The sequence below is a fragment of the Polistes dominula genome, unplaced genomic scaffold (assembly GCF_049000335.1).
Source record: "Polistes dominula isolate Pdom_NZ unplaced genomic scaffold, Pdom_raw_medaka contig_78, whole genome shotgun sequence".
In the NCBI taxonomy this organism is placed as follows: Eukaryota; Metazoa; Arthropoda; class Insecta; order Hymenoptera; family Vespidae; genus Polistes; species Polistes dominula.
In genome coordinates, this window is record NW_028301042.1 from 664087 (window position 1) to 689192 (window position 25106).

Consider the following 25106-nt stretch of genomic DNA (forward strand, 5'->3'; position numbering starts at 1 on the left):
AGTATATTCTTTCAGATACACGTGTTAAATCATTAAATGATTTAAATAATAATAATAATAATAGTAATAAAAAATCACAGTCTATTAAATATTATAAGGTATACTCTTCGTTATCGTTTAGACGTCGAAGAAATTCATTCAAGTTAACATCTCAAAAACACCGGTTCAAAAGACGATGCTATGGTCCAACACGCCCATTTCCGGTTCCTTTTCCTTTTCGGAATAGCAAATGATATTTCGTTACTTATAATAATACTTTTTTTCGTAGTTCTCATATTGGTCAAAGTGAATTTACTTTTGTAATATTTTTTTTTGCGAATATTATACATAATATTCAAAAATATACCTATGGTTGTTAGTTATACTTTAATGTTAATTAAAAATTTATTTAAAATAAAAAAAAGCTTAATTAAATGTTTAATTTTTTAGCAACAATTTTTAAATATACTAATTTTAATGAAAATTTATTTACAAAAGAAAAAAAAACCAAAGTATAATCAGGTTGATTAAATGTTTGGTTATTCACTTAGAGTTTTTAGTTATACTGTAATATTAATTAAAAATTTATTTAAAATAAAAAATAAAAAATTAAACAAGGCTGATTAAGCTTTTAATTACTCACCTGCAATTATTAATTATACTAATATTAGTTAAAAATTTATTTAAAAAATAAAAACCAAAATAAAATCGGGTTTGATTAAGCTTCTGGTTATTATTCACCTGCAGTTGCTATTCATACTACAATGTTAATTAAAAATTCATTTAAAATATAAACAAAAGAAAACTTATTTTTATTGAGTTTTTGGTTACACAAAAATATGTTAGGAAGATTTGAAAAAAAAAAAAAATAAATAAATCAGGATTAAAGATCAAGGATACGCGATCATGTTCTATGTATCTTTCGTTGCTTCCACGTGTTTGCCAGATTCGAAACATCTCTCTCTCTCTCTCTCTCTCTTTCTCTCTCTGGTATTTTTTTTCTTTCTCTCTTCATTTCTTTTTTGAATCTTTTTACGACGACGTTGGACGAATTATTTTTATCGATTCGTTCTTATGCAACGTGTCGGGTTCTCCTATGGCAGGGGGTATCTAAAAGATGAAACACCCCCACTAAGTTTTCTTAACTTAACATTTTATAACATCGATTATAATATTCAACGTTTGATTCTATATTTTCATATTTGAAGATTTCTTTCCTTTTTTTTTTTTTAATTAATTAATTTATACATTTTTAATTCAATTATTTCAGGATTTTTCTTCTTCAGATTTACATAAGATATAACCTAACTTTACTTTTTATATTTTTTTCCTGTATTATTAATTTATTTATTCCATTATAATTGATTGTATTATTTTGTGTATTATTATTCTATATTATATTTAATTATTATTAATTATAATAAATAAAAATTTGATAATAAAATCACAGCAACGTGTGATCCAAGCATCTTAGTATTGGGATCTCTGTCAGGGGTTTGGTGTAGCAATTCGACTTATCTACTCTAATTTTGAATTTAGTCACCAGATAGCGTATTCAAGTGCGCTAAAGATCCCACTTGATGTAGCAATTTGACCGATCTACTCTAATTTTGAACTTAGTCACCAGATAGCCTATTCAAGTGCGCTAAAGATCCCACCACGTGATGTAGCAATTCGACCGATCTACTCTAATTTTGAATTTAGCCACCAGATAGCGTATTCAATTGCGCTAAAGATCTTAATAAATATTATAAAATATAGTTAAAGAAAAAGAAAGAAAGATAGATAGGCAAATCTTTGCTAAAGGGAGACAAACATAGATAAAGGTTGAACTAAAGGATTGGGGATTGTTGATGAAGAGAGAGAGAGGGGGACAGGAAGAAGAAGATAGGATTCTCTCTCTCTCTCTCTTTGTGTTTAGTAAGAAGGGGGGTTTGGTAAGAAGAGATGATCGTAAGTTTCCACATCGATATCCCGCAGGAAGTCCTGGTTAAATAGACAGTCCTGATCGATGGCCTATCCTGTAGATATTGATAAATAAAGGCGATTACAGCGATGACGATTCCGGCGGTCGATGAATTTATATACCTGACAAAACTCTTGGACGAGCCGATAAATCAGCTCTCTTTATTCCCTCTCTCTCTCTCTTTCTCTCTCTCTCTTCTTGTATACCTTTGCGTTTTACCTATCGTTAACCAAGTGAAAGAGAGAGAGAGGGAGAGAGAATGTCAGAAAGGGTGGTAGGGGGACAGAAAACGAAGTATAATCTCTCAATCTAAATCGATCGATATACTATGCAAAACGATCTCCATTTTCTTCCTACACTCTTTTATCATTCTTATATTTATATACTTTGGTCACACATTGTGCTGTAGGTTTTTTTTTATAAAATGTTAATTTAATATATAAAATAATAATAATAATTGGGAACTGGAAAGTTCATTGTCGCAAATACCAAATCCTGGGACCATTGTTCCCATTCCTGAGCGTGGTTCTTCCATTCGCGGTTTTTGTATCCTATTTCTTTCAGGTCATATAAAATAATGATACAGGAAAAAATATAAAAAGTAAGGTTAGTTATGTCCTACGTAACTCTGAAAAAAGGGGAATAATTGAGATTGTAATACAAGTCCATCTATTGGAAACTTACAGAAACCTAAAGATTAAGGATAACCTACAAATATAACGAATCTTGAAATTGGCGATGAAAAAATGATAAATAAACGCGAATAAAAATTAATAAATAAATGCAATAGGAGAGAGAGAGAGAGAGAGAGAGAGAGAAAACTATCCTATATAGAAAATTGAACAAAATTGAACAGAAGATAAAACAAAAATTGCATTAGGATATGAATTCTTATTTATAAATTATAATAAATATTAATTAATAATATTATAATAAATAATAAATTAATTAAATAAATAAATAATAAATAAATGAATAAAAAAAATAATTAATTTCAATCAATAATAATTAAATAATAAATTAATAAAATAATAAAATTTATAAAAAAAATAATAAATTTATTTATAAATTATATATTATATCAAGAAGATTTATATTGTCCAATAATATCTTCGATCATGATCCTTCAAACATTCTTTTACTCTCTCTCTCTCTCTTTCTCTTTCTGTTTCTCTTTTTGATTTATTTATTCTATCTCTTTTCATTGCATTATCATTCATTCCATTAAGCTTTGACTGATCATGTTCTGGATAATGTTCCCATTTTTTTTTTTTTTTTTTCAAACAAATTATAATATCTATCGATTGGAATTATTTGAATGATTTTTTTTTTGACATCTCTCTTTCTCTTTCTCTTTCTTTTATTTGTTTTCTTTGGATATCTCTTTTTGATATTTTTATTTATTTATTTATTTGTTCGTTCGTTCGTTCGTTTCTTTTTATCTAATACCATCGTTATAATATTATTATCATTATTCTCTAATATTCTCTACGTGAGAGAGAGAAGTAATCTGCAGGGGGCCTCGAAAGGAACTCGTGTAGGTACTTAAAGTATCCCTTTTATTGCACATCGATAAAGAGCCGAGGAGAAGATCGTCTTCTCGAATCGTAGTCACTCGATGATCGTATACACTTGAATATTTTATTCTTCTTTTTTTTTTTGTTTATTTTTTTTATTTTTTTTTTTTTTGTCGAACAAGAAAGCATGCGCCGATTCAATCGTACGAATGATCGAAATGACAGTTCGCGTTCCCCTCTCGTTAATATTTTTATTATTTCTTTTTTTCGTCATCATCATTATTATTATTATTATTATTATTATTATTATTGTTATTATTGTTATTGTCTTCATTCATTATCATAAAAAATTCATTTTTATTCTTCTTGCACTGTGCATCTTGTTATTTGGTTTATTTGTTATTTTTTTTTTTTTTTAAATATTTCAATATTTTTTTTCTAATTATTTAAAGATGTATACACCTAATCGTTTAAAGAATAGTGTTTCTATTATTTCGAACCTATTCTTCCGCGATGTGTTTTTCTAATCAGGCTAATCCTTGGCTTAATGTTTTTTCAAACGAACGATAAACTTGCATAAGTTTGAAAATGTTTTTAAATGAATTTGACATATGTCGTATTTATTTTTTTTTCTTTTAAACATTGTTTTTTAACATTAGTTTATTTCACTTTACTTTACTTATTTTTATTTGTTTCTTTTTTGTCTTCAATTTGCACAGTTGAGAGATAGCAGGTTTTTTATTTTTTGTTTTATCATCATAGCCTAGTTTGCAAAAATTTACACTTTGCACGCATTATACTAACTTTAAATAATATATTTTAATTGTTTACATAAATTAATGCAATTTTATTTAATTTTTTTGTTTGTTTGGCGTTGTAAAAACTTTCATTAAATTTTTACATTCAATTAATCTTCTCTGCTGATTTTCTTTTGTAAAAGAAACAAATGAAAATGTCAATCATTTGCAATTATTTTGTTCACCTTTTTTAATTTTTTTTTATTCAACTTATCACACATTTTCTTGGTACACAAAAAAAAATAATAATAATTGTACGAATACATTCGTGCATCGAATATGCACTTTTTAATTGCGTATGTATTATGTGTATAAGTGAGTTTGTCAAAGAGTGCATACAATTGCAATTAAATAATTACAGTAGATAAGCTAAACAGTTTGTTCTCGACCTGTTCGACAAAATTGTTTTATTTTTTTTTTTTATTTTCAATTTTATTTTTTTTTTTTCTTTCGATAGGAAACTTTTCGTCAAATGATATTCCTCTTCTTCTTCTTCTTCTATTTGTTTTTTAAATAGTTTTTTTTTCGTTTCTCTATTTTATCATAGAAAGATATTGCAATTAGTTGCAATTAAAGTTATTCTTATCTTTCTCGAAATTATTTTCAATGCATTGAAGAGAACAAAATTGTCATTGTTCTATTCAATTTTATTATATTTCGTAGAATTACATAGAAAATTGTTTGAGAAAGAAAAAATGAAAAAAAAAAAGAAAAAAAAAGTTTTTACTCGACGATTAAACAGTTTAATCATTTCCTGTATTTTTATTATTTTCTTTCTTTCCTTCTTTCTTTCTCTCATTCATTCATTCATTTTATTCTTCCTTTTTTTTTTTTTAATATAAAAATTATAGTTGAATTTATTTTAATAAAAATATTACTCGTATTAAATTATAAGAAACAGAAAATGAAAGGTGAATTTTATTAGAAGAAGAAGAAGAAGGTAATGATAATGATGATGATGATGATGATGATGATGATCAAATAAGAAAATGTAAGAAGGAATAAGTGATTTTTCATTTCTTTTTTTTTTTCCTTTCCTTTCTTTTCTTTTCTTTAGTTTCTTTAGTTTCTTTGAAGGATAGAGCCGCGCCCACTTGTTTGCTCAGAGTGACACTTTTACCTGAAGCTTTGGGTGGTTTGTACTAAGCCGAGGTCATTTAAAGCCTCTCCTCCTCTCCTTTTATCTTTCTCTGTCACTCTTTCTCTCACTCTTTCTCTCACTCTTTTTTTCTCTTTTTTATTTTATCTATTTATCTCTTCCTCCTCTATTGATTTATTCGGCTCATCCGAAGGAAATTTATTCAACGATTGAAAACCGTGACTCGTTCATTTCTTTTTTTTTTATATTTTTTATTTTTTTTTTATTTTATCCTTTTTGATTTTTCAATCTTTATCTTTACATTATTTTTGTTTTATATTTTATTTTTAATATAGAAAAAAAAAAGAAAATTACGATTACATTAATGTTTGATTATATAGAAAATTTATTTTAATATTCAATCAATTAATTTTATTTTAATATTTTATTGTAAACAAAGTTTCGTTGGATATTCAACCAATTGCAATTTTATATTTTATTATATTATATTATATTCTTTAAATTTGGATAATTTATTTTATTATATTTACAAAAAGAAACTATACGATTTTTAATCTTTTATCACGAACCACAAATTTATTTTATTATATTATATATAAAATAATTTATTAATTATATTATTTATTTAATATCGTTGTTAACAAATTCATAGATTAATCTATCGATAGAAATTTGTATTTTGTTCTTGTTTGTTTGTTTTTTTTTCTTTTTTCTTTTTTTTTCATATGATTTAATTTAATTGAATTTTCTTTTCTTCTTCTGTTAGACACTTTGAGAAGATTTGATATTTTGTTGTTATTTTTTTTTTTATTTCTCTTTTTATGTAAATTGGTTGATTCGGAAACGAGATGGGTCGTATTTGGGGCCCACCCATAGAATCTGTTCTTTTTTCTTCCTCCTCCTCCTCCTTATTTTACCCTGCGACTATTTTCCATACGTTAAGAACACCCACGTGTTGCGAGCGTTCACGAACCCCATAGATTTCGGATAGAACAATGCTACTCTCTCTCTCTCTCCCTCTCTCTTTTTGTTTTTTTTTTTTATTTTTTTTATTTTGATTTTTATTTTCTTTCTTTTTTCTCTTTCACCTTTCATCCAATCTCCGGTTTGTTCCGTCAGTATGATTAACTTAATAACAGTGCAAAGTTTTCGTGCGTACGCCTCCGCACGAAACTTTTACGAGAGACAACTTTTCTAATCGTCTAACTATGAATGGAATATATTCAATTGTTTTTTTTTTTATATATATATATATATTTTACATTATTATTATTATTATACGAATTAAAAAAAAAAAAAAAAGAAGAAGAACAAGGAAATAGTTTGATTTAATATAAATTTTGTTCATCTTTATACTCACACACGCGTATATGAATTATTATTACCATTTGTTGAATAATTTTTTTTAATAAATAATTTCTTTCAAAATAACGAAGGATAAATAATACTTATTTATTTATTTATTATACTAAAAAGAAAAATAATTTACATAGTAATAATAATGTTAATACTTAGTAAATCCTACAAGAGGTAAACATAGTTACTTGTACATAGACTAGTACATATTAAAATTACTAATACTTAAAACTAAGAAATTTAAATATTAATTGAAAAATAATATTATATATAAACTTTAAAAATTACATTTTTTAATTTACGTTTAATAATATTATTCACGTAATATAACTAATATTGTAATAACTATGTATATATATAGCTGCAGCAAAGTTGCTCGAGTTCTTGAAATCGGCCGGGTGCCGTATCGGCGCCGCTCGAGTTGACACTTCAAATCGGTTTGGCGCCGTATCGGCGCCATTCGAGTGCATAAGGGTTAATAAATATTAAATATAAAAATTGAAATAAAAAAAATGATATTCTTTAGAAACTTGTTAGAAGACTGTACAATTCATGGAACATGAATTTTTTACTTTTACATAAGTATTATTATTTTACCTTTATGTTTAATTTTTTTTTTTTTTTTAACTATATACTAGATAATGTGTGTTATATATATATATATACTACGTATCACAAACATTGAATTTTTCATTGAAATAGAATTGGCACTGTTCTGATAACACTATGGTTATGTTATATCGCATTATTAACATACTCATTTAAATGTTGCAAAATCGTATTTAACAATGTTCTTAATCTATAGAAGGTGTCGTTAAATATATGTGTGTGTGGATATATGAGTGTATATATATATGTGTGTGTATGTATGTATGTATGTATATACCATTTTATATTTAACAATAAGTCGTAGTAGTCATCGTTTAAAGATTTTTCAAATGGTTGAACGTTGGTTGGTTGGTTGGTTGGTTGGTCGGTTGGTTGGTTGGTTGGTTGGGTGGGAAACAAACGTAGTATTATTTTCTACGAATATATTTTCTTATCAGTTTTTGCGACACCATTAGAAAATGAATGCATTTATTATACATTTATATTTCTTTTTCCTTTTTTTTTTCTTTTTTTTTTTTTTCTACTATGACTTGATCAAAAATATATTTCTATTTGGGTCAACCATTTTAAATATACATAGAATAAAGAACAAAGAAATATAATTAAAAATATATATTCTAGTACAGATCAACAAAATTATATTAATTAAATAATATATATTATACTAAGGGTGTCCCGTCACACATTACTGTGGCTCACAATCAGTCCAATACATAAATAATTCGCAATAAAATAATATTGCAATTATAAATTGAGATATAAACAATCTTATCTTTCAAGTTGAATGAAATTGCACACAGGGTGGAAAATTTGATTAAAATCGGTTCAGTAGTTTAGGAGTCCATTGCGAACATACAACGTGACACATAATAAATATTAAATAAATTATATTACTTTAATAATAAAAAATGATAATACTATAAAATCATTGTACTATTAAAATCGTAATATTATCTTTTGTTCGATAATTTAATCTAAAAAAAAAAAAAAATAATAAAATAAAAAAAAAGAAACTTGAACAAGAATAAATTGAGTGAAATTGACAATTGACGTGTTAAAACATAGTCTTTCAACAAAACCATATTAAAAGAAGAGATAGAGTTTATCCGGTAAAAGTTAAGAAAAAAAAAAAAAAAAAAAAAAAAAAAACCAAGAGAAAGAGAGAAAAAAAAAATCAACGATGACTTTCTCACGCTCTTATCTTTCTTTCACGATATATTAGTTATTACTAGGGTTTTTGTCGTTTTCTATTTTTTTCTTTTTCTGCGGGTATATTTTAAAACGTTTCTATGTATGTAGTTGATGGTGATGTGAGTACTACATGTTAATATGCGTGTATGGGGATTGAGAGAAATAAAAAATAATATATAATATGGTGATTACGTTTTAACTTTTCAAAGAAATTGTCATATAGCGTATTACGATAATACTTATTCGTGATTATTACGCGTTATTCCTGTTGTCGTTAAACCCTTTCAAGAAATATCCATCAATTTGAAACATCTTCTTCTTTTGTGTTAGTTTTTCAATGACAAAAAATATCAAAGAGAAAGTGAAAACGATTGATAATAACAACTGTCTGTCATCGGTCGATCATCCCATTCACATATTTCCATTTTATTTTTCATTTAATATAACAATATATTATTTATATATTATTTTAATAGGATGCACAATATCATATCACAATTATTATGTGATAAATAAAATAATAATACAATGAAAAACAAAAAAAAATTATATATAAAACAAGATTAGATTATGTCGTATAAAAAATCTGAAGAAAAATTATTACAGTAATTTTTTTTATATCAAAAGAAGAGAAATAAGATAGGAAGGAAATATTTAAAAATTTTGTTCAACGATTAGGTCAATATTATTTCAATCGGGGGTTAGGAGAGAGGGGGTAAATATCGAATATTAAAATATACGATACGTCTTGACCATTGGAAAAAAAAAAAAAAAAAAATGATTATCGTGGAAAAAAAGAAGATAGAACGTTGAGATCTTGGAATTCTAAGTGTATAAAGACGTGTATATACGTGTATTTGATTAGGATTCATATTTGATTAGAAAGAGAGAGAAAGAGAGAGAAAGAGAGAGGAGAAGATTCGACCATTTTGACCACCACCATAGTCAAAGGTCAATATTATCACACGTGCTCGAAATGCCGACACAGGAAAAAATCAACTTTGCTTCTTTTCTCTTTCTCTTTCTCTTTCTCTTTATCTTTCTCTCTCTCTCTCTCTCTCTCTTTTCCACTTCCAGAAATTTTATTTTTATTTTATTTTTCTTACTTTCTTATGGTGTCCCCGTATAGTGCCCATTTTTAAATTCGGTCTTTCTTGTATCAAGAAAATCATATGTCTGGTTCGATGCATGTTTTTAATGTTTGTTTAAGGACCTTGTTCACTTTTTCAGGTATCAAAATTTGATCTCTTCTAATATTTCATATTAAAATGTTTAATATCTATACAGGGTGTTCCAATTATTTCACATTTAGTTTGAATAATTTACAATTTATCATTTTCTTACGTAAATTTGGGGTTTTTAAATTGTTTCAATTAAATAATTTAATTAGATGGATATTACTTTTGCAAAATTATTATTATTATTATTATTTATTAAATTAAATAAATAAAAAATAATTAATGTTAATATTAGAAGAAAAAAAGGAAATATTATAAAAATAATAGTTCATCATTCTTGTTCAAGCTCTGACCCCACCACCACCACACTTCTCTTATGCTATTTCGTTTTATTGTAATACTTTTCCTGTATAATGTTTTATTATTATAATTTTGTTCTTTTTTTTTTTTATGGTGGTTGAGCTTCCGTTGACTACGTTAATGCGACTTTGTGAATTGTTTTTTTTTTTTTTTTTATGCCGGTGCAAAAGGAACGACGGACTTGTAGAACGGGCACGGTCATAAAACACATATGACACCCGTAGCATAATAATGTTAAACCCGATAGTGGCTATCTCGTTGTATATAATGCACACATACTATTATATATATATATATATATATATACTATAACATAGAACGTTTCGCCATTTTTCTAATTAATGTTTAATGCCACGATAATCTGCCCTCCTTATTCACCATTATGGTTGTCCTGTTCGATATCGCCATATCAACATAATACATTTCTTTTCTTTTCTATTTTTTTTGTTCTTCTTCTTCTTCTATCTCACTCTCTTTTGCATTACTGCACTCTGTCTCGCATTGTTGCACTCTTTCGTTTTTTTTTTTTATTATGCTTCCCCTTCTTCTTTTTTAATTATATTTTTTCTTTTTTTCTTTTTATATTTTTTTCTGATATTTTACTATACTTTTTGATTATAAATAATTTGTATGACGTTAAAGATTAATAATAATAAATAATAACCACACACACACACACACATGCACAACGTTTGTAATTAATTTTCTTTGTTTTTTTTTCTTCACAAACTTGAGAGAAATAATTTTACATCAATAATTTGCGAAGAATTATTCTATTAAATAAATAAATTATAAATAATTCTTTTCTTTAAAACATGCTTATTCATTATTGCTATTATTATTATTATTATTATTAAATAAATATTATAATTACATATATATATATATAAATAAATATTCTTTAGTGTTAATTGAATCAAATGTTATGTGAAATTTTGTAAGTGCAAAAATTTCTCTTTTACAGGTAAGTGTATTTTGCAAATCATTGATGACGTTAAAAACAAAACTATTTATATTAAAAAATGAAAATCAATCCAGCGATGGAAATGTTCCATTATATTTTATATTTGTTTATTTTAAATAATCAACCAACTCACAACACGTTGTGCATGACAAAATAAAAAAAGGATTCCTTTTCCATTTTCCTGCATCAATGCGAGATTTAAAACGCGTTTCAATCCATTGATGGATTTTAAATAAAAATTCTGGGCTTTTTGTTTTTCATTTAAATAAATAATATATATGATATAATTTATATTATTATTATTATTATTATGATTATTATTCCGGTCGTTATGTTTGAATTTCAGTCAAACCAAGAGGAGGAGTTATCGGATCCGGATTTACAGGATCAAGAAAGTGGGGAAGAGTTACCCCAACAACCAAGGGTGGTTCTTCCAACAGCACTCCCTTCGGTTTTACCATCAACTTCATCCGGAACTCCTTTAGCAAATTTAAGCAACCTTATGAACACTCACAATCCGCAGTTTCTCGCCAAACTGAGGATGGAAGTTAGTATTCTAATAAAACAATCTCAAATATATATATATAACATTTGTTTTTATACTAATTTTTATTTTTTTAACTTACCATTTAAATATATACATATATATATATTAATATAAATTTATATTTATTATACTAATAATATTCGATATGTTTTGTATCATTGTAATTGAGTAATAAAACACAATTGATCAAACTATTATTATTGATCCATAATAATATATGTATATATATATTATTTAATATCATATGAATGATATAGAATATGCATGGGGCTAAGAATGAATTTAATGGAAAGGGTGAATAAGAAAATTAATAAAAAAAAAAAAAGAAGAAGAAGAAGAATCTTTTATCTGAAATTAAATTGAATGACAAATATTTGTCAACCTTGCAAACCCCATAAACGATTATAACAAACGTTTATATATACATATTTACTTATTATAAATACATTTTAATATTATATTAACCAATAATTTATAAAAATCTAAATAACAATTACATTATCAATGAATATTTATTAATTTGTTGTTAATTTTTGTTTTGTTAATTAGGAAGCCGATGTACTGTCAAGAACAAATTTGGAAGCGTTCCAGGCTGCTGTCAGCAATGGGGTTATAAATTTGCCAGGATTTATACCCATAATGCCATTATCAAATATGGGAATTGGTGGAATGATACAAGCTTCTTCATCGTCAACCCCCATGCAAGTTGCTGCAGATGGTCCTAGTACATCGTCATCGATGCAACAAGTGTTAAATGTACCACTTGGTAACAACAACCAGGATGCAACCAGCAGTCCTTCACGTTCCAGTGAATCTCCACAAGGATCAAGAAATGGGCCTGATTCTGCTACCAATTATTCACTCAATGTCAGCAACAATACCAATAACAGTCACCATCATCATTCCCACAACAGTAGTGCCAGCAGCAGCAGTCAGAATAATAATAATAACAACAACAACAACAATAGCAGTCAGAATAATAATAATCATACTTCACAGAATGGTCAGCAACCTAACAATTGGAATTTTGAAGATCAATTCAAACAGGTAAGTGATAATATATTTTTTAATTATGTTTGTTGAATCTTCATGATTAGGAAAGATCATTGCAACTAATTGCTAAAATATTTTACATTTGTTAAGAATATTATTATTATTATTTTATTCAACAAATTGTTTTACGAAGAAATTTCCTTATCAAATTTGTTTAGTTAGAATTAACAAATATTTGTGATATATTTGTTGAGTGATTTGTTTAATCTAATGCATGTGCTTCTATTTATTCAATATTTAATCTATAATTACTAATGTTTCTTATTAATGCTTTGCAATTAATTTATTTTCTAATTGGAATATGTTATATTTATGTATGTGCTTGCTTTATTACTCCTATCTTAAACTAATTTGTTTCATTATTTACTGCTGCTAATATCATTATGTTATTACTTTCCTTTCTTCTTTCTTTCCTATCTTTCGTTAAATCCCTTCAATAATTTTAGCAATGAAAATTATTGGTTTGAGTTTTTTTTTTTTTTAGACAAAATCATAATTAATTTCTTTTCTGCTTGAATTAATTGTCAAAAGATTAGATTAATGAATAGTAGAATATAATCTCATTATTGAAATAAGATAAAGATGATAGAAGAAGAATAAGAAAAAGAAAATACAAGGTGTATTATTACAGTCAGGTATGAAGAAGTAGTAAGAAGGTGATGGGGTTGGTTGAGGGGGTGGAAGATGTAGGAAAAAGGAAGAGTTCTAGAATTAGTCAGGCTTGGCATCGTATCCTTGTTAACGCTTTTTATGTGGGGCCCTTCAATCTCACACTAACTCATATATTTTATATACACATTCATCGTCAGACTCAAACGTAGACACACACACACACACACACACACATGCAGACATTTTATATACACATTCATCGTCAGACTTACACGTACAACACACAGGCATTTTATATTCACATTCATCGTCAGACTCAAACGTAGACACACACACACACATGCAGACATTTTATATACTCTTTCATCGTCAGACTCAAACGTAGACACATACACAGTCATTTTATATACACTTTCATCGTCAGACTCAAACGTACATACACAGGATATATGTATGTATAAGTATATGTGTATATAATTTCTTAATGACTCGCAAAGAAGGGGTAATTTTTGCATCGGCAAAGAGAGACGGTCAAGAAAAGGTTTTTGGTTTTTGCAAAGAGGGTGTGGTATCGGATTACCATTTAGATTGTTCAAGCTCTGAAGCAAATGGGGACTTCTTCAATGGCGACAAATCTGTATACAGTATTTCGCGTTAAGAAAAGAATCGCCATTTTAGGTTGATTATGGCTATAGAGTAGGGGGATTGAAAAAAGTTTGTTTGAATTTTCATTTCATTCTTTTACTTTTTCTTAGATTAATTTGTTGGTATAATTGTACAATGTTATTAAATTATTATTAAATAATATTGAAGTTATAGTTAGTAGAAATATTTTGAAATATTATTAGAAATTATAAGAAAGGGGTGAACATGAATAGGTTGGCAACTGAGTAATTGCAGATTTTGTTGATAGTTGGCTTTTTAAAATCAGCAATGATTTAGTTGTCAATCTAATACATTTAAATCAAACTTAGGTTAGTAAAAGATAGATGGATACACGAGTAACCATTAATATAATTAATAATACAACCTAACCTATAAATAGAAATACCTAAATAACAATGTTAATAATCATTTCAACAATATTGCAATAAACTTTGCAAAAAGTTCAGTCAAACTATTACCGATGAAAAACCATTTATAGCATTCTCCGTGAGATACTAGATAGAAAGATGAATAGATAAATAGATAGATAAATAAAAGATGGGATAATATGATGGAAAGAAGATGAGAATAAGACGATGAAGATTTAGAATAAGAATAAGAAGCAAGTATAGTACGAGTATAAAGGTAGGGGGAGGGTTACGGAGGGAAGATAGAAGAGGTGAGGAGGGGTTGATGGTAGAAGGGAATATTAAAAAAAGATGGCTAGGATGAAAATGGTAGACTCCACCTACTCTGAAGAGAGTCGGCGCCTGGGATCATCGCATCCATCATTCCGGCGGGGGCGTACTCGTTCGGGTCTTTAATCTTTTCCTTCTTCTTCTTCTTCTTCTTCTTCTTGGATCCGATTCTGCTTGCTTGCTTGCTTATGCTACTCCCGCCGTCGCCAATGCCAAAGCCGTTTTCATCTTTGTATCCCTATGTCTATGCATTTTCTTTGTAGTTTGTGATATGTGTGTGTGCGCATTCGTCGCAGTTGAACACTGCAACTGCCGTCGCTCGTCATTTCTTTCCCTGCTACCATTCTATTTCTTTTCTTTTCTTTTCTTTCCTTTTCTTTTCTTTTAATATATTTTTTTGATTGTTCTCTTTGTTCTTTTTTGTTTTTTTTTTATTGCACAAGGGTTGTTTTTCGTTTTGTTTTATAATCTTTAAAGTTGCGATTAAGTTTGGTTATAAGGTGGATTTTTTTGGATTACTTTATTGCATCGTTTAAGTTACTTTGAACATTTGTCATAACCTTTTCAAATTATTGCATGATTTTAATTAATAATAAAATTCAATATATATATATATATATATATTAACCTAATTTTCATCGTATACGGTAAGAATTACAGGTGCTGCGAAATTCAATGAAATTGGGGATGAATTTTTTATGATAACATATTGAAATAATCAAAAATATTAAATATATAGAACCTATAGGTTACCCAGAGGAATCTAGAAGTTTCATTCTAACCTAACTTTTATACAAATCAAATTTACTATACTTCCATTAAAAGTATGCACTGTAAAAATCTCATCTAATAAGAAAAAAAAAAATACACGTAAACAAAATGTATCATCCTCTTTTTCTCTCGAGTATTTCTAAGTTCACTTTTCTATTTCTTAAAGGTTCCATATTCTTATCTACAATATACACACATACAAAAAAATAAACATACACAGAAACGATATATATATATAAAAAAAGACGACATACATCTACGATCATACATCACATACATACATACAATAGATAAAAATATAAAAATGCATACGTACATACAAAAATACATAGAAATCTAAAATACTAACACACATACAGGTACACACACACATATATATTATATATAACATATGTAGAAGAGTATATGTCGTGGTTCGTTCGCTGACCGTGCACTCGTGCTGGGTTAAACACAACGGGTAGTATAATACTGTAGCACTATACTTTGCAGCCATTGTGAAATAACTCGTAAACCTGCAAATTGCCGGCTATTTCGCTCCCATATATACGCACATATACATACACACACCATACCTCTCCTCCCCCTTCCTCCCCCTCCTCCCCCTCTCATATTATTCCTCTCTCTTTCTCTCTCTTTCTCCCTCACTTGCGAATATAAGCTCGCTACTATCTTTTCGCGTATTCCTCGATGTTTTCTTCTTAACACGAGAAAGGAAGAAGTAAAAAGAACAGATAGAAATAGTATGAAATAGCATAAGATGTATATGTATATGTATATGTGTGTGTGTGTGTATGTGAAGATGAGAGAGGAGGGGGGTGGGGAAAGAACCTTGCATGAAACAAATAAAAATACAAAGAATATTGAAGAAAAAAAAAAACAAAAAAAAAAAAAAAAGGAAAAAATTCTTCTACGTTTATGTTAGAATTCACACGAGTGTGTCGATCTTTGGGTCCACAGTTCAACTCGTTCAAAAACATACACATATACACACGTATATGTATTAATATGCATATGCATTTATTTTTACACATGGGGTGTCGTGTTGTAGTAGTGTATAGAGAAAAACGAGACGTAGATAAATACTTTGAATTGTAGTTCGTTGTCTTAAGAAGTAGGAACATATATATATATATATATATATCTATAAAATTCATAGTAACTCATGCGCACATTCACATGCACACATTCACATGCACATATTCATACTAACTCATTCACATTTTTATACTTAGGCCACACGTTGCTGTGGTTTTGTTATAAAACGTTGATTTTTAATTGCAGTCAAATTAATATTTATTTATAATTTCTGGGAAAAATTCGAATTTGAGTATAAAACAACTTAAAATTTTTAATATATTTAATATATAAATAATAATACATAAATAATACTAAACATTAGAATGGGATACGTAAAATAATAATACTCGAATTAGGTTCTGTCATATAAAAACCTGAAAAAATCGTAAAATAATTGAATTGTAATGCAGCACCATCTATCGAAAATTTACGATACTTAAAGAGCCAAGATAAGCTTTAAATAATCGCGATAAAAATTATCCTTAAAAAAAAAATGACACAAAATAAAAGAAAATTTCATGAAGATTGAAACTTCATTTAAAAACCAATAACAATGTTGCATTAAATTTGGATGTATAAAAATAATTATATAAATAAATAATAAATAATGAATTGAGTATGGTTTGTTAGGAGGATATGATGAGTGAGAGAAAGAGTGTATTGGTCTGCTGGTTGGTTCGAATCCTTAACGTTGAGTTATCATTGTGATTATGCAAATGCATTATCATTATGCAAATGAAGAAGAGTAGTGCGGCATGGTTGCAGAAGAAACGGGCGAGAAACGGGCGAGAAACGGGCGAGAAACGGGCGAGAAACTTGGAACGTGATTCGTCGTTGTCCCGGACTCTTGCACTCACTCACTCCTTTCGATGCACTTCATACATGTATGCATGCATATATATATATGTATGTATGTGTTTGTTGTATATCTATGTAATAGTATGAGTAAGAATGGTATGTGTTATAGCTAATCGTTGTTACAAGAATAATTACGCGTGGAAAATAATTTTTCCGCGTTTAGTATGGAAAACTGATGTTAGGAATATTCGTATATAAATTTTATCTATGTCCCCTGTGTGTGTGTGTGTGTCTGTGTCTGTGTGTGTTTATAAGAATGTATTTTATAAATGTGGATGATGCATTTTTCGTATCGTACGTTTTACATATATGTATATATGTATAGTTGAATATTTGACATTCGACGCGTTAAAATATATTTGACCGTATATCAATTTAAGTTTGTAATTTTGTCTTCTTCTTCTTTTTTATTTTTTTTTTCTTCTTTTCTTTTCTTTTTCTATTTCTTTTAAGTATAGTAATTATCGTTAAATTATGCCACGTGCCGGTTGCCGGTTACGTTTTATCGGAACGTTATTGTGACAATAATGGATTCGACATATTTTATGCATCATGCCACTAAAATTATATATCGCTATACTATTTTTTTTTTTTTTCTTTACGAAACAATGGAAAATAATATTTAACATCGTTCTCAAGGTCATTATATATATATAAACTTCGATCGTTTATATTTTATTGAATAATTTTTATCATCAATTTATCGAACAATTGACAACGAAATATAAAAGTTTGAGAAAGGGGTGAGAAATGGTGGATGAGGGGTGAAAAAAATATTGGGTGGGTGGGTTTGTAGTGGACGAACAATTTTTCTGCGAGTAAAACTGACCAATCGGATGGAAGAATCGAATCGGTAAACCCCTGGTTTTAACACGTGTCCTTTCTTTTCATTCTTTTACTGATTATTTCCCTTTTATTTTACCCTCATTTATGGTTTTTTTTTTCATTTTTTTTTTTTTCATATATATTTGTTTTTTTTTCTTCCTTTTTTCTTTTTAGTTCAATTTACTTGGTAAAAAGGTTCTGTGTTCATCATCGAAATTAACAGAAAACTGATAATTGCATGCTTGTGTTTCTAAAATAATTTAGTATAACAGTTTGGTTTTATTTTGTTTAACATTCATATGAATTAAACAAAGTAATATCAATTTGTTTATTTGTACACGTTTAAAAATTTACATGAATGAAATTCGATGAATTCGAAATCAATTAGAATGGAAAATTGAATGAAATATCATTTTGTCTATGTACTATTTTATTATTTGTACTTTGTTTTATTCACTTGACATAAACTCGTTAAATAAGTCATAGTAAAAGAAAGTATAGTAATTTAAATATATATATATGTATTAGTTTACACGTGCATAAAGGTGCATCCTCGTGTAAAAATCTTCATACGTTTTAAGTAAAATCTTCTTACAAGCTTTTGTTGTTACGCTTCGTCGGTGGTCATTGCAACGAGAAACAAATCATTTCACAAAAACGTGACACTTCAATGAAAACAGTATTACAGGAAAAGAATATAAAAGAAACTAAACTAGAAAAAAGGAAGGGAGGATAAAAAGAATATACTAATCAATAATTAAAATGAATAGAATTCAAACATACAGAAAATAAAATCATTTAAGTTGTGTCATAGCAAATAATTCATTAATGCATTCATTCACAAAATTATGCACACATATCACATGCATACAAATGTGCATACACGTAACAACCAATAAATTCATGCAAGCTATCAAACAAATTCATGCAGGTCTATCAAACAAATTCATGCACACATATCACACAAATGAATTCATGCACACATATCACACAAATAAATTCATACAGGTCTATCAAATAAATAAATTCATGCAAGTCTATCAAACAAATTTATGCACACATATCACACAAATGAATTCATGCACACATATCACACAAATAAATTCATACAGGTCTATCAAATAAATAAATTCATGCAAGTCTATCAAACAAATTTATGCACACATATCACACAAATGAATTCATGCACACATATCACACAAATAAATTCATGCAAGTCTATCAAACAAATTCATGCACACATATCACACATTATAAACATGCATACACTTTTACCAACAAATAAATTCATGCAAGTATACATTATACAAACTTACACATACGTATCAACGAATTAATTCATGCAAGTATACATCATACAAACGTAAACGTTTCTTTTTTTTTTTTGCCTGAACGAACGAAAAAAGGGGTTGTTAACCAACAATGGAGAAGAACATATCTGTCAGTTTCTTTTTATATTCATCGTTGCACCGTATGTATCTATATATGTATGTATGTATGTATGTATGTATTTTCTGTCCTTATTTCTCAACACTCTGTTACACGCTAATCACCGTAATTGCGCTTCCGCGTGCATAACCCTGCTAATTGATCGATATACGAGTATTAGAAGGACCAATGTCCATTTCGTATTTTACCGTTAACTTACACCCCCCACCCCCATCCCCTCCTCCTTCTTATACATATATAAAACCCATTTTACTTTGATGTTAGTATAGTCAAATACCCAAATGCATATGCGAAACTCTGACGAAAACCTGAAGTAACCCTGACACAATCGATTGCATATGTGAGTTTATTAAAACTTATTGTGTTTTTTTTTCACGTTTAAATAATAATTAATAAAAATATATTTATATTAATTATTTTTCCCCCTATATAATTCACATACTTATAAACGTGAAGTAACATTGATGAATAATTATAAGTAAAAATAATGAAACAAACAAGATGTACGTATAAATAATGATCAAATTTAAATAACTATTGTATAAAAAGGTTAATATATTATTTTTTCTTTTCTTTTATTTTTATTTTATTTTTTGTTGGTTATTTTCTAACGTTTATGTTAAAACGCGTAAGCGTAGAAGGCTCAGAATAAAATCCAGGAGGCGTTAAACGGACAACGACGACGACTACGACGACGACGGTGTTACGAATAAAAGAGACGAGAATTTGTCGGACGTTCGACGAATGAGAACGATGCGTGACCGTCTCACGAACGTGATTTCTATAGTATCTTTTCGAATATATTAACACGAATACACACACATATATACATATATACATATACGTTTATAAACGTATCTTTCATGCACGTACCCATCCTATCTATCTCTCGGATATATTTCAACGAACTTATATACAAGTCTTTTAAAAACCGTAACGAAAGCATATGTGACTTATGCACGCACGCACACACACACATATACAGAAAGAGAGAGAGAGAGAGAGAGAGAGAAACAAACAATATACATTTATTCACGATGCTTCAAAAAATTAATATGTAAATATGTGTGTTTCACATTCACATACTTTTAACACATTCTTTATTGCTTTTCATTATACCATTTAGAATTTTTTTTTTTATTATTATTATTTATCCATATGTATGTCACGTATCAAATATATATATATATATGTGTATTAAATTATTATGTGAATATGTGTGTGCAATATATATGTTAACATGTATCATTACACATAACATGTGTCATGTGTTAACATGTGTCTAACATTCTTAGAATCAAATAATAAACTAAAATAGAAAATTAGAATTAGAATTTAATATTTTTTGAAAAAAAAAAAAAAAATTGAACTCATGCATTCCACGTACTTATGAAATTTTGTTACGCTTTAAATGTATTCGTGTGTTGCATATTTTACAAAGTAGGTATCACGTGATATTCTCGTTTGAATTTAAACGAATGACCATTAGAAATATGTTGGGGGATGAAAAAAAAATAATTTGAAATGAACAATTGACGATGAAAGAAAGGGTAGTGTCTCTTTTTTTTTTATCTTTAGTTGTATTTAAAAAAAAAAATGAGACAGTGAGGGTTTTTAGAAAAAAAAAGGGTAGACTCAAATGGGGATTAAAGAAGGGTGGATGGATGAATAGAATAAAAGAGAAAGAAAAAAAAATCTATATATATATATATATATATGAAACGAGTAAACTTGTTAGGTTAGTCGCATAATTTGCAAATATAATTTTGACACGTTTATATAGAAATTTTTGGGGACAAAAATAAATTCATGGATAATACAATAGTTGAAAGAAATAACGAATGCAATCAATCGTTCGTGAATGACGAATTTCGAGGTTAGTTTTTTTATATTTTTTTTTAACTTATCGAGGGAATTATACGAAGTGCTAATTTATGTGGTATATACTATTATTTTGTATATATATATAATAATATTATAATATTTATAGATTAATAATAATGCTATGTTATAATGTAATTAGTAATTATATATATATATATAATATAATAAATAATAATATAATAAAATAATATTATATAATAAATATACTATATAATTATAAAATAGTATTATTTAAAATTATTTATAAATTATTATTATATAAAATTATATTAATAATACTATTTATTGACTATTATATATGCAATATATAATATATTTTTTATTTAATATATTTCTAAGTTAATATATGCTATATATACATATATATATATTTAATAATTAATTTATTTATTATTTTTCATATCTATTCCTTTTGTTTTCTTCTTCAAATATTTTTTTAGCTACATTAGATAAAAACATGTTGTTACTTCTAAAACTGCACGTGTATTTTATTATCAAATTATTTTCTTATATATATATATATATATATATAATTGTGTTGATTGAGTCATATCGACAGAAAATAAAAATGAAAAAAAAAAAAAAAATAAAAAAGAAAATAAAAATGTAGCCGACAAACGACTGACACGAAGAAAGAGTAAGAAAGAAAGAAAGAAAGAAAAAAAGAAAGAAAGAAAGAAAGAAAGAAAGAAAGAGAATCGTCGTGTCGTATTCTTCATCGTCATAGTCGTTTGGTAGAACTGAGAGTTATATTTTGACCCTGGTTAGCATACCAAAGGGACGTTATATTCTTATGGGTCCTTCGTGTGTATATTCTCACTACTATTATAATGAATATCTTTGCCGCTGTATAAGCATATATGTAAAGCACGTGCCACGTTTTTCGTATCGTCCGTCGTTGGGTGGTAAGACGATGAGAATGAGAGGAATATATAAGAATTAAGTAGTAGAAGAAGAAGAAGAAGAAGTAGAAAAAAAAAATAATAATAATATGAAAAATAAAAAAAGAATAAAAAGATGAAGGAGGAAGAAAAATAACATGATAAAAAAAAGAGAGGGGCTGAAGGTGGTGAACGACAGAGTGAAAGAGAGAGAGAGTGAGAGTGAGAGGAAGAGAAGAAAAATAAAATATGAGTCGTAGCAAAAGGTGCGATCTCGTCGCATATCATGCGAGCTTTACAGATATCATTTGAATTTCAATGAATCATGTGGGTGAGTTTCTCTCTCTCTCTTACTCTCTTACTCTCTTACTCTCTTATTCTCTCTCTCTCTCTCTCTTTTTCTATTTTTTTATTTTTTTATTTTTAGTTTTCTCTTTTCATTTTTATCATTCACCTTTTTCTTCCTTTTATCATTCAATTTTTTATACATACATACATACATACATACATACACACATACACACTGGACAATATATATTATTTTTCTATATTTTATTTGATAAAATATTGTTTATGTTTAGTCAAAATTATTTCATTTGTTTGATTTTATTAATTGAATTATTCTAATTGAAATATTTCTAATTGATATATTAATTTTTATTTAACACACGTGTTTATGAAATGATCTAATTTTCTGTACATTTAGTTAAAGTGTTGATTATATTTTTTTTTTTATTTAATCTTTTATATTATTTAAGAATGTTATTTTTTTTCTAATTAAAATATTTCAATTTTATATTAATTTTTATTTAACATACGTGCTTATGAAATGATCAAATTTTCTGTACGTTCAATTAAAGTGTTGGATATGATTTTTCATTTAATCTTTTAGATTATTTTAGAATGTTATTTTTTTTCTAATTAAAATATTTCAATTAATATATCAATATTAATAATAATTCATATAAAATGATCAAATTTTTTCTGTACATTTAATTACATAAGTTTACATAAGAATTTGTTCATGCTACCCACCCTCACATTGAAAAACCAATTAATAATTTTAGATTATTTTAGATTGTTATTTTTTTCTAATTAAAATATTTCAATTAATATATCAATATTAATAATAATTCATATAAAATGATCAAATTTTTTCTGTATATTCAATTACATAAGTTTACATAAGAATTTGTTCATGCTACCCACCCTCACATTGAGAAACCAATTAATAATAATTTGTCTATATGCTTATTCGTTTCCCTTGTTTTCTTTTTTTCTCTTGTAAAAAAAGAAAAACAATCTAACAAATTACACGATAACGTTATTATTTACAAGATAATCTCGTGTAACACGAAATAAGAATTAAGAAAAAAGAAAAGAGAAAAAAAAGCTTAAGATCGTATAGTAAGATGAAAGAAAGGTATGGGTCTGTGTGTTGTATTACCCTTTTCTCCCACCTTTAGCAACCCTTTTTCATAGGTTATATTGTTGTATATTACACGCGCGGAGGTGGAACCAAGCGGAATAAGTTGAAAGAAGAAGAAGAAGAAGAAGAAGAAGACGTTATTGCTCGTGTTTCGTGCAGTTATATAGCGTGTAGGAATGAAATTGGGTGCTTCGCGATTTAAACGATAAAGGGACACGTATACACACACACACACACACACACACATACACGTTATGTTACGTTACGTTATTATTACCCTATTCTCTTTCTTCTTACCTTTACTTTTCACCATTTCTCTTAGTTTACTCTGTTATAATATTACTTCAGTACAAAAAAAAAAAGAAAATGTGCAAGGTAGAAAAAAAAAGAAATCTTGTCGTTTGTTCAATCACCGGACACGGTAAAGCTAACATCCTGTGTGTGTGTGTGTGTTTATAAAAATATATATATATATGAAGAAATTATAGTTAAAGTTTAACGTGACAAATATTAGAATCAAAAAAAAAGAAATTAATTAAATTGTAAAAATTATATAATTGAATTATGATAATTATTTGTAATAATTTTGTACAATTTTGATACTAAATTTGTATTATAAAGTTTGCAATTAGAAATAATGTTGTTCGTGTAATATTAATTTACATTAGTGAAAGTATTTATTCAAAGTGTTTTTTTCCAATATTCAATTTTTATTATATATTGTTTATTTTTTTTTCTTTTTAAATAATTAAAATAACTGCAAAACTTGTAAAATTAGCAAAATTAAACCTTTCATTGTAACAACTACAGTTATTACTCATGTGTAATATTAATTTACATTTGTGAAAGTATTTACTCAAAGTGTTTCATTCAATATTTCATTTTTATATTGTTTCTTTTATTTATTTATTTTGTAAATAATTCGAATAACTGTGCAAAAATTTACAAAATTAGCAAAATACAAACCTTTTATCGTAACTACCGACAATTATTACTCATCTTGATTTTTATCTAACGAAGTGTATATATTTAAACTCTTCTTCTTATTTTGTTCTTTAACAATTCACCAATTTGTAAAAAGGGGTGGTTGAAACAAGCAAAAAAAAAAAAAAAAAGAAAAAAGGGAAAGAAAAGAAAAGGGTGGCTTCAGTACTTTCATTCGTTTCCGTATTCGAGAAAGAAAAAAGACAAAATAAGAAAAGCCCAGGTGTTTTGGAATTTCAAAGAGACACAACACAAACACACACACATGCACTTTTCGTACTTATTTTTCATAGTACTTACAATTAGGTTTTTAAAAAAAAATAAAAAAAAACCAAAAAAAGTGTCATCCCTGACCGTTCCGATTGTTCACATTTTTT

General features: G+C 27.2%; 1 protein-coding gene across 7 annotated transcripts in view; it reads left to right on the forward strand.

The window, feature by feature from the left end:
* retn (retained) overlaps positions 1–25106 on the forward strand; it is a 173778-nt gene that overhangs the window by 79835 nt on the left and 68837 nt on the right. For 6 of the 7 annotated variants that reach the window (XM_089175059.1, XM_089175061.1, XM_089175065.1 and 3 more), the window contains 2 exons: positions 11363–11563; positions 12113–12610. In XM_089175059.1, coding sequence (XP_089031185.1) covers positions 11363–11563; positions 12113–12610 — 699 coding nt within the window. The remainder of the gene's footprint in view (positions 1–11362; positions 11564–12112; positions 12611–25106) is intronic. The other variant, XM_089175066.1, reaches the window with a different exon arrangement.